Below are 16,765 nucleotides of genomic sequence, written 5' to 3'. Positions count from 1 at the left end.
GGGAACTGGGGCAAGGCATGGGGGTGGGGAGGGAACCGCCCCACACGTATGGATCAGGGGTAGACAGTAAAATAAAATGAAATAAAATAAAAAGCCAAACAGCAAAGGAAATTTATGCATTGTTGTTGCTTTACTACCTAATTAATTCAGTCGTTTCCAAAACAATTTTATTTATGTTCCATTTACCACATCAAAAGTGCAAAAAAAAACCCTACAGATGCTAAAATAATACCTCAAGGCATCTATTTCTAATCAGTTAAAAATGGGGGTGGGATAGGGAGTGAGGGCTAGCGCAGCCGTGCTTTCTGTACAATCTCTCTCGGGCAGCCCACCAACCCTTGGAGAGAGAGGGAGACTACAGCCTCGCCCTCTCTGAGAGCCTTCCTGGCTGCTGAAAACCGAGCTTGTCAAAAAAAAAAAAAAAAAACAAATCCATAATGGCCCGAGGCTCCTCTCCAATCTATTTTCTGCTCAGCTGGTTTTAAATGAAGTTATTATGAGTCATTAAAACACCCGCAAGCCAGTGGAAGTCAGCCAATTACAATTTTAAATTTAGCCTGTTCTCTGCCCCATTCTCTTGTTTTCTTCCTTTGCCCACAGAAGACTGCTGCTGCTATTTTTCCCCTCCCTGCCTTCACCCAAAGTGGAAGAGACAGTTATGAAAACGCATAGTACTTCACGGAGCGCAGAATCATTCATATGAAACGCAAATTATTAAATTAAAATCCACAGACTTCAGCACCCCCACCCCGCCCCTGTCCGGCAACATCCACCTAGGGCCTGTCACAGCCCGATGGCAGGCGGGGGTCCTCGGTCACGCCAGGCCCAGCCGCGGAGGGGCTCGGACTCTTTAGCAAGCTGGGTCCTGTGGCAAAACCTTCACGGTCATCACACATATAAGCAGGCGGAGGGCTGACCCAAGGGGTGATGGCATCGCCCAATGGCCCCCCAGGATTAATAGCAATGACGTTGAACTTCAAAGGTAAGGCAGGCTTCACGATCGAGCATGAATGTCAGTGGAAGTCACTACGATAGGATGGGCTCATTTTGTGTTTAAATCTGCAAGGTAATGGTGTGTGAGGGGCCGTTATAACTGAGGAACATTTTTGAGTATTTCATGTAAACGTCCCTGCTTTCAATCTTTGTGTTCACACGTGTGTGTGCATGTACACACACGCACACGCACACCATGGCCTGGTTAGGACTCAACTCCTCCCTCCGGATGGCTGCAGCTTTTCCACACCCTCCAACGAGTAAGTGCTTGCTCTCCTACTTGGAAAAGGGTCCAATCCCACTGCCTCCACCAACCTTAAGCAACTGGAGTCGACAGATGCCCGGACCATCCCTTCCCTGGGCCCCCTAGCCTTGCAGGTTTGTCTCCAAGACACACACACGCACCCCTGCCCTGTGCCCACTCAGGGCAGAAGGGAAGCAGGGCAGCTAAACTCACAGACTGGGGCAGAGCGCACACGGGGGAGGTGTGGGGCCGTGGGAGTACCAGTGGCCACCAAGCAGGCCCCCGATTCATGGCAACTGCATGTGTGTCAGAACCGAATTGTGCTGTGTAGGATTTTTCCACGGGTTGGTTTGTCAGAAGTCAATGGAAAGGGTTTCCTTCTGAGTCACCGCTGTGGACTCGAACTGCCAGCCTGCCCCTGAGAGGGTGCTAACTACTGGAAGCACTCAGGGACTCCCAGCTTCACGGGGACACAAGCATGAAATGCCAAGCGGCTTCCAGGCCCACTGTGAGCACAGGTGGCTTGCTGCAGCAGGGCCTCTGTGGAAGGCCCACCTGGGTCTATGATTAAAGGGCCCTGGAGATGTGCGATGATGGAGCCCCATCTCATGCTCAGCCTCGAATGCCCCCACTTAGTTGCTCCAACTGTGGGGCCTGTCACCACCACCTCCTCTAGTGATCCCCGGTGGCCGATTCTCCCAGAATCTAATAAGGCTGACGCTGTGGGCTCCTCTCTGCACCTAGAGGCGCTCGTACTTCATGTTCACAATGCTACTAACCCTTTCTTAGCAAGAGCACCTCCAATTGTGCCAGCTTCAGGCCCCATCACACTGAGGTGACCCCAACTCACAGCAACCCTGTATGCATCAGAGCAGAACTGTGCTCCACAGGGTTTCACGTGTGTGTGTGTGTGTGTGTGTGTGTGTGTGTGTGTAAGGAGATCCAGGGCTTCCTTCTGAAGTACTTCTAGGGGACTCGAACGTCAGACCTCAGGTTAGCAGCCATTAGACTCCCAGGGACTCCCCTAGCGGCTCACTTGGGAACAGGATGATGCCCTACTCAGGAAGGAGCCATGCTGATGGGCAAGCCTTCCGTGCATGTGGCACGGTGCCAGACCCGGGGAAAGACACTGCTCTCAGGAGTATGGCTGGATCGACATGAGTTCGGTTCCAGCAAGATGCCTGCTGTGTTTTGTTTGGGTTGTTTTGTTCATTTGCTTGTCTGTCTACAATGGCCAAGAAGGACCTTGGAAAGCTAAGGCTTTTCATCTGCCTGCCTATTCACAGCTCAAATTTTAAAAAAGAAGAGGAGGAGTCAGTAACTCAGGAAAGGGAGAATCCCCACGAGGCCAGGACAAGAGCACACAAAGTGTCAGATGCTGAGACTCAGGCCTTCTGGGTAATTTTGCTCCCCAGCCCAGTCACCTGCATCTGGGCAGCTAGGGAGCACTGAGGGGAGAGAGGGCACGAGGGAAAGAGGAGGCCCCGTGGCAGATGGAGGTGGAGACAGATGAAGGCGACGACGACAGCGGCAGACAGAAAAGGCCCCAGAGGGTCAAGAACAGGCTGAATCGACGCAGCCCCGCGGCAGGGGCAGAGAGAGGGGCCGATGAAGGGTGGCTGGTGCCCGTGGAAGGGGGGCAAAGGAAAGCAGAGACAGACCCCTGCCTTTTAACAGAGACCTCAAAGAGGGCACTGCGGACAGCAGCCCTCACAGACAGACCGTGACACGGGCAAGGGGGAGAGGCCTCGCTGCTGGCAGGCTTAACCCCGGCGAGCTGAGGCCCAGGCCAGGCAGGTCACAAGGCTCGGGCACAGGCCTGCGGGGAGCACAGAGCCCGGGAAGCCGTGTCAGAGTGCTCGGCTGGGTAGCCAGAGGAAGACGGAGCAACTCTGGAAATGAGACAATGGCACTGATGTGGGGTCTAGCCCATGCAAACAACACTGGCCTTCAACCCTGCCATCCTTTCCCCCCACCGGCGGAAAACAACACAAATGAGGGCCAGCAGAGCAGAGGAAGACGAAGTAGCGGGAAAGCAAGACTGCACGAACCCACAGACAAACAGCTCGAACGTCCCAGCATCCTCTTCTCCAGGCCCCATTCATCTCACCCTACAGCAATCATCTGGTGTAAGAAAGGGGGTGTGTGTGGGAGAAGCCACCCTATTTGGGGCTAGAGGAACCATTGAGAGAAAGGGAGCGAGGAAGGCTATTACATAATCTCCACTCTCTTTCCGCCATCCTTCAAGTAATGTTCTATCTGACAGGCTCCTCTTGGAAGGGCAGGGGTGGGGGCGGTGGGGGATGACAAATCCCATCCAAAATTCAACAGCCTGTGTTCTGTTCGGAGAGCACACAGTGTACTGTACAGCCCATAAAACCCCAAACAGCCTCCAGACACTGCTGCAATCGTCCTCCATCAAAACACTTTGTCTTGCATACAAAAATAAGATACAGCGCTGAACAGAATACAAAATCAGCCCATTACAGTACAGGGAGACTGCTACTTAGCAACGAGGGGGCTCTAAAGCCGCCATGCTCTACAGGAAGCAAAATCTGTCGAGCCTGTTGGGCAAATGATAAACATTAGCGGTATTAAAAAACACAAAAGCCATGTAAATGGATAGACATAATGTGGAAACGAATTTATAGAATAAATTGGGATGGGGGGCTGGAGCAAGGGGGAGAAGAGGCTGGAACCCAGAGGGGCGGATGCACCGCGCTCCCCAACCCCCACGAAGGCACCATATGGAAGTGCAAACAGGAGGATCTGGGCGAGGGGGGAGACATGCACACCCACCCCTTCACACGGGGGTTGTAGGTGAAAACACTGTTTAATACCATGACCTGCCATGAACTTTCTGAACTTTCTCTATCCTGCAGTCTTCCGGGCCCGGGGACGCATCCCCAGCAGCGGCGAGGCGGACAGATGTGGGAGGTTTATCTGCCGTGGGGCCAGCATCACACCCTGCGCCATCACTGGGTCTGACACTTGCTGTAAACAAAATCCCGAGCCAGAGAAAAGGGGGGGGGGGGTGGAAAAAAATCCAAACACTCAGACAACAAAACCAAAACACCCCATCTGGACTGGAAAAAAAATCAGTCTATTTCATCAGGTACAGGGGAAAAATACCCTGGCTGTGAGTCAGCAATGGGGTTTCGGATTCCAGCCAAAACAGGAGCTCAAAGAGCAAAGCCATATTCCTCTGGTCTCCATCGTCCGTTTAGGCTCTTGAAAGCAAAGAGCTGAGAGGGCGGGGGTGGGGTGGGGGTGGGAGGGGATCGGGGGAGAGGCGGGGAGGGGGCCAGGGGTGGGGGAAATGGAATAGGAGAGGGAAGAAATGTATTTTTCATCAGCCAGTGTATAATTTATAAACAGCATTAAACAGTTTTTGTTTTCTCCCCCTCTCTCCCGTGTATGGGCTTGGACAGCAGTCAAGGCGGCATTAATTTCTGCTTTGGGTACAGTGTGTTCTTGGAGGCGCATCTGCAAGCGATCATAAACTCTCTGGAATGCTGGCAGAACATCCAGACCTGCCGGCAGGCCAGTGACGACACCACTCTGGGAAAAAGTTCGGGAAGCCGGCCAAAATCAGAGTTGGGGGGGTGAGTGGAGGGAGAGAGAGAGAGGCATGTGTGCGAGTGTGCTGGGGAAATGGCCCTTCCCTTTCTCTGCACGGCCCCCCTCTGCACCGCCTCCCCAGCACATGTCCAGCCTCAGCGCCATCCCCCCTGACCCTTCAGACCTGGCTAGCCTCAACAGTCATGCCCACCGCGTAAGACATTGTGAGCGACTTACAGAACCTGGAGCAAGGGTCTTCTCCTTTTGTGACCCCCACGGCGTCACTTGGATGACGGACAGACACACAGACTGCTAACCAGAAGAGGGCCGATCCGTTAAAGATACAGAGTTGCAGTCCAGTTGTGCCGTGCCCACCTGACTCCTGGTGATCCGTGTGTGTCAGAGCCGGACTGTGGTCCACGTGGTGTTCTAAGGCTCAGCTGTGGGAAGGACATCACCGGGCCTTTCATCCCCAATGCCTCCGGGTGGGTGGACGCGAACCTCCGACCTTGCCATGAGCAGCTGGGTGCCTTAACCATGTGTGCCACCTGGGAGCTCCAATGAGCTGCAGAGAGTGACTGATTGGCCAGGCATTCACATAGTCCTGGATTGCCCCCAATCTCTCTGGCTGAGCAAAAAAGCCAAGCTGAGAAGGGGGAGGCGTAAAAGACAAAGGAGGACTGCAGGGTCAGAGGCTAGAGGTCCCAAGAAGCCTCTCCAAGCATCTGTGGGGGGCCAGCCCACAGCCTCTCTCTGAACCTCCCAGGCATTTACAAGCTCCTCAAGGCCCCCACCGCCTCTGGCTTCAGGAAGAAGGAACCGGAAACCCAATCTTAAGTGCTCCACAAAGGAAAGAGAAAGGAACAAGCAGGACAATCTCCCATCTCCGAATCTTCTTCCTTTCTGCCCAAGGACAGTGCAGAGGACTCGGTCAGGGTTCGGGTCCCAGCACCTCTGTGACTTTTCTCTGCCAGAGGGAGGGCCCAGGCTCAGAGGACATGCCAGCACCAGGCTGAGCTGCCGCTAGAACGAAAGCCCTAGGAGCCCGGGACCAGGGTCTCCCCCAGGGCTCTGACCGTGGAGCCGCGTGCGGTACCAAGGACGGGCTCTTCCTACTCAGGCTCAGGGCACCCTGCTGCCCAGTGTGGGCAACCCAGGCCCCTGCAGGCTCCAGCCTCGCCCCCATCTGGACTAGCAGCCCCTTCATTTCTCCAAGGGGGTCTTATCGAGCCTGGTCTAGTTGACAGTCGGGAACCCAACAGCCCTACTTCCTGTGGTGAAAAACAACACTTCAGGATTGGTTCCCTGACTTGAATTTTCAGCGGCTCCCCAGGGCCACTCAATGAAACACCAGCCATGCTGCCCTTCTGAACCTTCACCTCCACGCAGATCCTACATTGCCGTGACTCCACGGGACCACTCCAGCCCACAGTGGCTGTGCCATCCTGCCATCAATGCCTTTGCCTAGGGGCCTTGGTGGCGCAGTGATGACAGGGCAGGCTGCTAAAAACAGGGTCAGCAGTTTGAAACCACCAGCTGCTCCTCAGAACAAAGATGAGGCTTTCTCCTCCCGTAAACAGGTGCCGTCTCGGAAACCCACAGGGGCAGCTCTACTCTGTCCGATAGGGTCGCTGTGGGTCAGAATTGGCCAGATGGCAGCGAAGGTTTTGAGTTTTTCTGATCAGACCGCTGCCCTCACCATGAGTGTAAATTCTCCCAACCAACTGGAAGGGGCATTCTCTCTTCTCTCCAAACTCACTCCTCCACGGCCTCTCGTTTAAAACAAAAGCCTCCAGGGTCCCAGAGCAACTGTTTTCCATGGGGGCCCTGAGCACAGCTTGCAGTCCTCAGCCACCTTCTGTGAGACAGGACTGCCCCACAGACCCCTGGGGTCCGCTCCTGCCACCTTCCTGCTGACGGGCAGCCAGCGAAGACACCACCACCCAGGGACCCATCTCCTCTGGTCGCTCCAAGACCTCTTCACTGGATGCAAGGTCCTCGGCAGCGGGAAGACCGAGGCACCTTCCTGGCCACGACCACCGAGTCAGACTTCGTAAAAGTCCACAAGACGGGGCACTCCCAGCATAGGGTCAGGCCTCAGCAGCACACAAACCCGAGTCCGCAGAAAGTCTCAAACAGGGAGCCGGCGGTTCTGCGTGTGTTGATTTGTGGTCCGTCCGTCTCAAGGCCAGGAGTCCTGGCCGTGCCGTGGCGAGATGTTGGGCCAGGCTGCTTGCTCCCGTAAAGGCTTCCAGCCTCGGAAGCCATACAAAGGGTCGCTATGCGGCAGAACCCACGCCACAGCCGTGGGGCTTGTGGTCTTCACGCCTGGAGCCAGACTCGAGGGAATACATGTAAAGAGGTGTCTCCACTAGCACATCCCAGAGCTCACGGCACTCGGCAGGGGCGCTGGGGGTGTCCCAGAGCTGCGAGCCATCTCACTGCAGATTCTGGGGACCCTCTGGGTCCCCTCCCCACAGGGGTCAGTCAGAAAGGAGGAGGAGGGAGACCGCAGATTCATCAGCCAGGTGGCGGGCCTCTCATTACATCAGGCCCCAGGTAGCAAGGTGGGCATGGGCTCACCTGTGTTCACTTCCATGCGTGTGAAACTGGCCGCCATGGGGTAGGAAGTACCAAGAAGCCCACACTTATCTCACCCCCTGCATACTCTGTCCCTGTCCGTTTCTGTAATCTAGAAAGGGCGCTTGGCCTCTGCAGCAAGGGGCTGAGGGGTGTGAGAGAGACAGATGGCAGCCAGAACTAGACGCAGACTCTTGCATGTGGTTGGGGGGTGGGGGGGTGGGGGGAGAAATTGTTCCCTACAGATTTGTAGGTAAGCACAGGTTTGCTTGTGCTTACCTGGATTATTTGGCAACTCGACACTACCTATAGCCCAGAATGTCTCTCTCCCCACCCCAGAACCACTCCTAAAAATTTGGGGTGTGCAGGACGGACCCCATTTGCTGACAAGACACGTTACCGTTTGGTTTGGTCACTGAAATGGACTGGCACCGTCAGGTATATCTTATCTCATGAACACTTGATTAGTTAACACTTTCAAATAGAAACAAAAATTTCAATTAAACTGAACATCCACTACTAGCATTTGGGGGTGGGTGGGATGGGAACAAGGTAACACGCAGGCTGGGGCGGGGTGGTTGTGGGAGAAGGAGAGAATGAGAGCCATCTCTTGGAAAGGCCTCCTACAGGGTACACTCCTCATTAGAACAAATTGTCAATTTCCACACAATGAAAACTGATTTAGGAGCGTGGATTTAGTATTCCAGTCACCGAAACGAACGGTTTCACATTGCAGATCTCTTCTTCCGGACTAGATTTTCCTCCGCTGGGGAGAGGGGAGGAAGGGAAGGCGGGAAAGGGGGCAGGGGCTGAGGGAGGAAGCCCAAGCTGGATGCTCGGCTCCCCCCATAAATAATCTCACCCCCAGTTTCAGTTCGGCCTGTGCTTTCGCATCAGAGAAACGCCACTCGCCTCCCCCTTCACGCCACCCCTACTAGATTAGAAAAAATATATTAATCGTGTATGATGACAAACTTGGCCCACACTCACTGTACATACTGTACCCACAGCCTGGCGCCCAGCCAGGCCTGGCCCTGCTCCAGAGCTACAATAACAAACAGAGGCAGCACTGCCAAAAGGGGGGTGGGGACCAGCCGCGGAGCCTGCTAGAAGCAAGCACCATTCAACTGGCTGGGCTGCTGGGCTGAGGACAACAGCAAGAAGGAGCCTCCAGGCCAGGGCAGCAAGGGCGTCTGAGGGTCGCTAGCAGGCTCCCTCCCCACTGTCCAGTCCCCAGACTCCCTTCTCCATGGGCTCTCCCTTTAAACAAACAAAAAAAGGTCCCTAGGGATCTGGACACAGATTGTTCTCTCCGGGCTCTGAACTGCTGCTTCGGCTCTTGGCTCGCTTCTGCAAAATGGGTCCACATGACAGATCTGGAGGACCATCCCTGCGGCCGGCTCCAGGCGTGGAGCTTTCGTCTCCACAAAGCAGAGCAGTCACGAGATCTGTGTCCTCTGAGAAACAGTCCCCTCGCGTGCAGGTAGAGAGCTGGAGGAGCACTGGGGTTGGAGTGGTTACGCGTTGGGTTGCTAACCACAAGGTCAGCAGTTCAAAAGCCCCCAGCCGCTCCTCAAGAGTAAGACGAGGCTCTCTCCTCCCACAGAGAGTTGGTCTCAGAAGCCCACAGGGGAAACTTCTACTCAGTCCTACAGGGCTTCTGTGGGTCCAAATCAGCTCATTGGCAGTGGGTTTGGGTTTCTGAGGTGGCCTAGTGGGTTACTGGTCTGGCTGGTCGCTGAAAGGTCAGCAGTTCAAACCGAGCAGGCGCTCAGAGGGCGAAAGAAGAGGCCGTATGGTCCTTAAAGATCTACAGTCTTGGAAGCCCAATGGGTCGGCTTCACTGCCCTAGAGACTGGCTGTGAGCTGGAAGGAACTTGAGGGAGGGGGCTTCCAGTGGATCACACCATCCTACTCTCAGGCTTCGGGGGAGGAGCCCGTCTATGCAAAGGCTGATGCTGGCTCCTGGAAACAGAAGGATAACCAGGCACCGCAGACCGGCCCTGAGACCCCAACTCCCAGCAGAGGCTCGGGGCCTTCTCAGTCAGCCTCTCAGGAGGGGCTCTGAGAGCCTGTCTGGGCTACCTTGTTTTCAAGCTGCCCAGCACAAAGGTGAGGAAAGGAGGAGGGGAGGGGAGAGGAGAGGACAGGAGAAGAGAAAGGGCAGGAAGAAGAACAGAAACAGAAGAGCCAGCTCTAAGCAGGCTGTGTGTGAGCCATCTGCAGGGTAGGTTAACACGCCATTATGACTCAGCACCCCTCCCCCATCAGCAGCTCCTCCCGCACAAGGGCACTGGCAAGTGAGCTTCCGGGGGACAAATCACTTGGCACAAACAGTGCCCGGGAAGGGAGGCACCGGGAGGAAAGACTCCCAGGACACCAGACTCTTCAAGTGGCATCTCCATGGGATCCTGCGTGTCCCTCTCCAGCCAGCCCGGGCTCCCCGGGGTGGGGGCGCACAGCCCTCGTCTAGTCTGAACTGAGGCCCCCGGACCCTCATGAGAGCATGTGCACAGCTCCTGTCCCCTCTGCCTGTCCCTCCCCAATCACCCAGTCACAGTGCCGGGAAGAGGGGTGCCACCTGGGCCAAGGGGCTCGCACCTGCCTCCATGAGCCCTTGGACAGAGTCTAAACAGGAGCGACCAGGCAGGAGACTGACTACAGGGAGCCTGTAGACTTCCAGAAAAGTGGGCGTAGGAGCAATCAGCATTTATTAAACACCATCTGTATGCCAGGGGGCTGTGCGACATTTACCCTTAACATTCGTTCTCGTATTTAATCTTCCCAAAGAAATTATGAGTCGGTAACACCTGTATTTACAATTACTAAATTCATTGAACAAAGAGCTGTTGGCTTCATCTATGTGGCAGGGAATGTGCAGGAAAAAAGGCTGTCCCCAAGCAGAAAGGGAAGGGGCAATGATGGTGACCACAAGCCTCAGCACCTGTCAGAGGTAGGAAGGAATACCCTCATCCCACAGGGGAGGAGCCTGACGCTCCTCCAACATCACACCATGACAAGGTGGGCATTCACCTTTCTTCCACTCTGTCACCCAGCCTCCCAGGTAGGGGAGCAAAGTCAAGTCCACAATGAATCACAGCACACAGACCAGTTGTGCCCAGAGATAACATCGGGGAAAGCAAGCCTGGCACCTAGAAAGAGGAAGGGTCGGAAGGGTCGTTCCTGGCTGGAGGGGAAACACTGCGGAAGGACGGGGCGATGATCCCAGGCAGAGGGACAGACGGAAGCAGGTGCTGAGCTCTACAACCAGCACCAGGCCAAGCAGACCCTGAGTCTGGCTAGAGACCTGGACAGAAGGCAGCCAGGGGCTAGGAGGAACTCAGGGTGTTGGGGCTGAGTTAGCACGAGGGCGAGGAAGCGTTTACCAGGGGCTGGCCAAGGATGACCACTAGCTACGTGTCCACACCGCAGGGCTGGAGACCCTGCTTGGGGTCGGGAGCAGGGAGGGCTCAGACTGTGTTAGGGGCTGGTGGGGTAAGCTCTTACCACCACGGGGGCTCTGAGCAAAGTGGAAAGCTGAAGCAGCAGCCAAGGGCACGTTGAGAAAGCAGCCCGGAGAGGAGCGGTGGGAAAATCACAGGGGGGGCTCTGTGAGAAGGAGGCGTAGAACTCACGAAGCCTTGGGGACTGAGCAGCTAGGCAGTCCCTGGATGTGGGAAAGGGAAGAAAAAGAAGTGAGGGGAGACTCCCGAGTCCTTTGGGAGAAGCTATGAAGGCCAGGAAGACAGACAGCATCTCGCATGGGCTCCGGTGAGTGGACACTTCAAAATTCACCCCATCACACTTAGATGACTGTACACACTAGGGTCTGGGCCATGGATGGGGGTGGAAACTGACAGACAGGATGCTTCTGATGTAAGGTGACGAGAACCTGTCCCGGGGTGACAGAAAAGCGAGGGAGGCAAAAGCAGTCAACCTTCTGAAACGCCAACCGTGTGCCAGGCGTGGTTGCGCCTGCCTTAGCACGCATTCTCTCATCTCATCCTGAAAAGAAGACATCCGGTGAGCCAGTGATACCAGCACTTTACCCATGCCGCACTGCGGTGGGGAAGACAAAGCTGCCCACGTTGCCAACAGGGCAGGAACCCCAACTCGTTCTTATCTCCAAAGCCCAGGCCCCTTCCCTGGATGCTAAACTGCCTGCTGAGACGGAGAGGGACACCTGCACAATGGGGTGGCTCGGTGTTTCATTCTGTTGTCCTCGGGACACTGTGCGTGGCAACCGACGCCTCACATCACCTAGAAAGGAACAGTAAAGGCCGGCAGGTGGACACATGAACACAAAGCAAGAGCAAATGAGATCACCGCTCTTGTTTGTGTGCCTGACAGCATACGCCGCCAAAGACGCACCACACCGGCCACGTCTGCCTGCACAACCCGGTGGAACTGATTACATCCTTCAAGTCTTGCACTGTCGTCACCCTCCTCCTCCTCCTCCTCTTCCGAATGATTCCTCCACCACGATCGGAAACTCACGGACCCCCCTAAGCTTCTCGCCGGAACTTTCGAGCTGCCGGCTCCAACCTGACCTCACGTAAGAGAGTTCCTTAACAGGGGCACCACGCCCCTCGAAAGAGTGCTTGCCCAACGACAACGTGGCTCGTAGAAGATGACAGGGGGTCGTTTGGGTTGAAAGTATGTAACTTATTTCCGGGCAATAGTTGTGGGGCTTCATCCTGCCTCAAAGGTTCTCAAAGGTCTGGGATCCACTGAGCACTTGATATTCCATTCCAAGCTGTTATCCTCTTGATCAGGAGTCAAGAAGAGAACCCCTCTTCTAGCTGAGAAAAGCCTCTCTCTCTCTCTCTCTCTCTCTCTCTCTCTCTCTCTCTCTCTCTCTCTCACCCACCCTCCCGGCTGCAAGGCAAGGAGACTGGAAGAGAACACTGCCCATGGCAAGTGAATGGTGAAGCCTCAGCAGCTCCTTGGCCTTGAACCAGCAGCAGCAGCAGACCTGCCACGTTCTTCCCTCCACTGAGGTCTGCTAGGGAGGCTGGAGGACAGGCACCTCTCCCCTTCTCATGCCTCCCGGGGCAAAACAGCCTTGCTTGCATCTTCCAGTCAAAACATGAGCGAAAATATCAGCAGCCAACCCCACTAGAATTGGATAAAATTAACTTGCAAAAAAAGGGAGAAAAAACCCAGCAAGCTATAACTAGCTTTGTGTTCCAACCTTTCTATATCTATTTAATTAAAGGCTCCCGTATAATGTGAACCCAATAGTCAGATTCATTAGACAGCGAGAACCTAATTCCACAACTGCTCTGCTAATGAAACTGCAGATGACTCTGGAAGGTAGATGACACAGGGCACTGGGTGCCAACGCTGCCCTGGGAAACCCAGGAGCGTGAAGGTGGCAGTGCTCCGTGACCCTGGAGGGAGCAGCCCCGTTGAACACTTCTTTCGCAGGCCAGGTGGGCCAAGGCCCTAGCCAGCACAGCCAGTTCTGAGTTGGGGGCTGGAGGGGACAGAAGGTTCCCAGACGGGCCCATCAGGGCATCATCGCCTACCTGAATGAGCCAGTAAGTGCATTCTCAGTCGCAAACTATCCAGGAAGCGCTTCCCGCAGAGCTCACACCCGTATGTCTTCATCCCACTGTGGAGCTTCCTGCAGGAGAAAGGAAAGGTGAGGTTGCCGCTGCTCTGGCTACACATGGAGGAAGACTCAAGCCCTGCCTGGGCTGAGGCCAACTCTCAGAAGGGAGAGGGAGCTCAGAGTGCTGCAGATGGGCACCGATGGAGACCTACCCTCGGGTCCTCAGAAAGCCTCACTGTGCCCTTGCCCATGGACCATTGCTGAAGAGGTTACCCGTTCCTGGCCTGCTTCCAGGAGCACATCCTCCTGCAATCCCTACTGTGGCACAGGCAAGACCAGAGTCAACCAACAGTTAAGCAGTAGACCACTGGTCGGAACCACCCAGAGGCTGTAACTCCAGAAGGTTGGCCTGGCAGTCTGCCTCCCACAAGGCCATCGTCTGTGGATCAGTTCTGCTCTGGACCTGAGGGGTTGCCGTCACGGGTCAGAGGTGACTCAACTGGACTAACAACAACAACCTGTGAGCTGAAATTGGGGGGGGGGGTGTCAAAGAGCCAATATCCCCCAAGAATATGCAGAACAGTCAGACACCCGTGCTCACGGCCGAGCAAGCACAGAAGATGCTGTAAGATCTGCTTACCTTGGTGCCAGCACTGCCCTTACGGTGCTGAGTGTTCTATGACACCCCCCCCAACTCCCCCCACCCCCCCACACTAGATGATAAGGTTCAGGAAGGCTGTCCCACTAGAAGCACTGGTAGGGTCCCCACGAAGCTTCTCCACAAACGGATGTATTTATGGACACACGAGTCTTCCTCCCATGAACTCCTCTTGGAACTGCCGTGACTCTCCAGCACCTACTCTTCCCCCCAAGGTCCAGCTTGGCAAGTGTCTTGATGTCTTGCCGGGGGTTCAGCCCTGACGTGAGGATGGACTGAGGAAGTCCATGATGGCAGCCACTTTCCCAATGCCTCCAAGTGCTTGTTCCACTTCACCGTCCCCGCAGTTCTGTGAGGTGGCTGAGCACACCCTAGCATCCCTGAGGGGGAGGAGGGCTGCTGGTAACTGCTCACCGGCCCAGCCTGCAAGACAACTTGGATCCTGACTCCCAAGCAAGGCCTCTTCCACCAGACTCCCTGCTCAGTCACGACTCAGCAATGGGGGTCCCTCTGATGCGGGGAACACGCAGACATGGAAGGCGGTGAGCTTTGGGAAGAGGGCCTGGGTGCGCCGGTTGCAGTGTGGGCTGTCTGGCTGAGAACACTGCCTGTCCTCCGCCCACCCCCCAGTCCTGTTCTCAGGGAGTTCTCAAGTGCCATCACCAGGAGCGAGCCAGGCTCCACCTCCGCCCAGCCTCTGAGCCGAGCCCCCAGAAACAGCGGGGCGGGCCATGGTGGTCTGAGGAGGATTCCAGCCAGGGCGGAGGGCCGTGTAGGAGGAAAGACAGGCCCTCTCAGAGCAATCCACATCTGGTGGCTCAGAATGTTGACATGTTAGGACCACTGAAAAAGGTTAGAGAACTGGTACCGGTGCGAGATACAATCGAGGGCAGAGAGATGGGGTGCCATTATCCACTCAAGTCAGGGGTGCCCAGAGCTGGGCCTCAGTGCCCGGACCAGGAAAAGGAGCCGAGCCACCCACTGAGTGGGCACCCACCAGATCCCAACAGAACTCAGCAGGGTGTCAAAATCATGCTGTGCCCCGTGGGGGGCTTCCTGGGGACCACAGTGATCTGAAGACAGCACACAGCCTCCCAGCAGTGATCACGCCCAAGCCGCTCCGCAGAGCGCTTTCTCAATCACGTTGTTTTCCTTGCTTTCCCTTGAACCCTGTGCCAAAGACAAGTGATTTCTCAAACACATACACACACCCTCCTCCACGACAGTCGTGCACTCCCATCCCCGCCCCCATTATCTCACCCTATCCATGACTGATCGATCCAAATTGAGAAATATGAAGCCTTTACTATAAATATATTTCACAATGCTGGGCGCTGGAGCATGTACTAAAAGCTTTTTGGGTGGAGTGTATTTTTAAATATGCATCCGACCATGTGAGTGCATATGCCCACTGCGTGTGGGTGCACGTGAGCACACGTGCGCACACACACGCACACACACACGATAACCGAGTATCCCTACCACTTTCTCAAGCATGACAGCGGTTGGCTTTTCCAAAAGACCTCCACAGGGGCACTGATGGTCCAGCGTGTGGCCCATGCACACCCACTCGTGGGCAGGTCTGGAACGGGTCTGTCATATTTCCATCCCTTTCTCCGCAGGCGAATTGCTTGCTCCCCAGGATGTCCGGGAGGGAGGCTGTCAGCAGAAGCAGGCGCACAGATGCAGATTTAGATTTGTTTACCAAACAGTTTCTAGTGTGACCACTCTTCAGATGGCAGGAGTCCTCGTCAGTCTCTCAGTCTCAGCTCCTCCTGTTGGGTTCCCACTTCTCCCCAGGTTTTAGTATAAAACCGTTTTTTTTAAAATATATAGATAGATATATTTAACAATGTTCTCATACCCTATCTGTCCCTTTGTGATTGACTAACTTCATTTGCATATTGTCCTCCAAATCCACCCATGTCCTGAGCCATGCCCCCTTGTCCTGATGCTCTGTGACAAGGCGTGGTGAACGCAAGAAAGTTGAGCCCAACTCCAGAGATGCCTGCCTGTTAGAGCCACCTAGCCCACACAGCCTGAGTGTCTTGTCTTTAATCATGTTTATCTGACTTGTAGTGAAAGAAACTTCCAGAACTCATCACCCATCTTTCCTCGGAACCGCTCTGTTGGCCGCATTTCCCAGGCTTCGCAAACATGAGCTTCCCACCTTGCCCAATCCTCGGGGTAAGGAACACTGCCCTACAACCAACTCACTAACGCAACACCTGGATAGGCGGCCAGAGACAAGCATGAAGTCCACGCGATCCCACAGGTAGTAAAAGGACAAAGGCCCTGCCGCACTGGCAGAGAAGCCTGTGCCAGCACCCAAAGTTCAAAGGAGAAAAGGCAACAACAGGCCTGGGAGTCGGGCAGAGCCAGGGCTGGTTTACCCTCGTCGTTAATGACCGGTCAGGTGCTCGCGGAAAAGACCCCGAGTACCGTACCGTCAAGGGAGCTGGCAGCCTGCAGGCTCTCTGAGACACAGTCTGTAGAATGGCTTTTAAAAAAAGAAAGTTCCGGTATGTCTCGGGCACAAAAGGAAAAACTATGAACTCACGGTCTGTCGCCCCCTAGGCCACAACCACCTTCTCTCTAGCCCTCTCTTCCCAACCCACTGCAAGGCCATTCCTCAGAATGGGAATCGGCCAGCTTCCTTTCTCCCGACCACACCCACTCACATCTTCCAGGTCCGGTCGTCTTTCCACAAGACAGCTGCTTTGGCCATGGAGACCATCGGCCTCCAGCATGACCCGGGGGCGGATGACAGCTGGTGGCAGGTTCACATCTTCCTGCATTCTCCTTTGGTCAGCCGCAGTTCTCGCTTGCTTTCCTCCCAAAGAAGCCGTCCGTGCTGGACACCACGGTGAAAGTTCGAGCATGGCCCCGGCACCTCTGTCCATGACTCACGGGAGTCTCCGCCCGCTTCCCCCAGATGGTCCCTGTCCCAACCACCCACTCTTGGGAACCAGACTCGAGTTCTCCACCACCTCCAGGGGTGTGTAACCAATAGATCACACCTGACGCTGTTTGTCAACTCCTGTCGGATATAACAAACTTTCCCTAGTGTTCAAGACGACATAAGCAAAAAAGGGACTCCTAAAAGATTTCTATCTGTTTTCTTAGGGGAACAGAATATCACGGGGAATTAAAACTACGCTAATCTGCCCAC

At 55.0% G+C, this 16,765-nt stretch overlaps 1 protein-coding gene across 2 annotated transcripts in view; it reads right to left on the bottom strand.

Moving 5' to 3' along the window:
* Positions 1-16,765, bottom strand: part of ZBTB16 (zinc finger and BTB domain containing 16) — a 229,179-nt gene that overhangs the window by 98,007 nt on the left and 114,407 nt on the right. For both annotated transcript variants that reach the window (XM_075546620.1, XM_075546621.1), the window contains exon 3: positions 12,910-13,007. In XM_075546620.1, the coding sequence (XP_075402735.1) occupies positions 12,910-13,007 (98 nt within the window). The remainder of the gene's footprint in view (positions 1-12,909; positions 13,008-16,765) is intronic.

The sequence above is a fragment of the Tenrec ecaudatus genome, chromosome 4, assembly GCF_050624435.1.
Source record: "Tenrec ecaudatus isolate mTenEca1 chromosome 4, mTenEca1.hap1, whole genome shotgun sequence".
NCBI classification, from domain to species: domain Eukaryota; kingdom Metazoa; phylum Chordata; class Mammalia; order Afrosoricida; family Tenrecidae; genus Tenrec; species Tenrec ecaudatus.
Note: the sequence above shows the minus strand (reverse complement) of the source record. Positions and strands in the feature narration are given on the sequence as shown.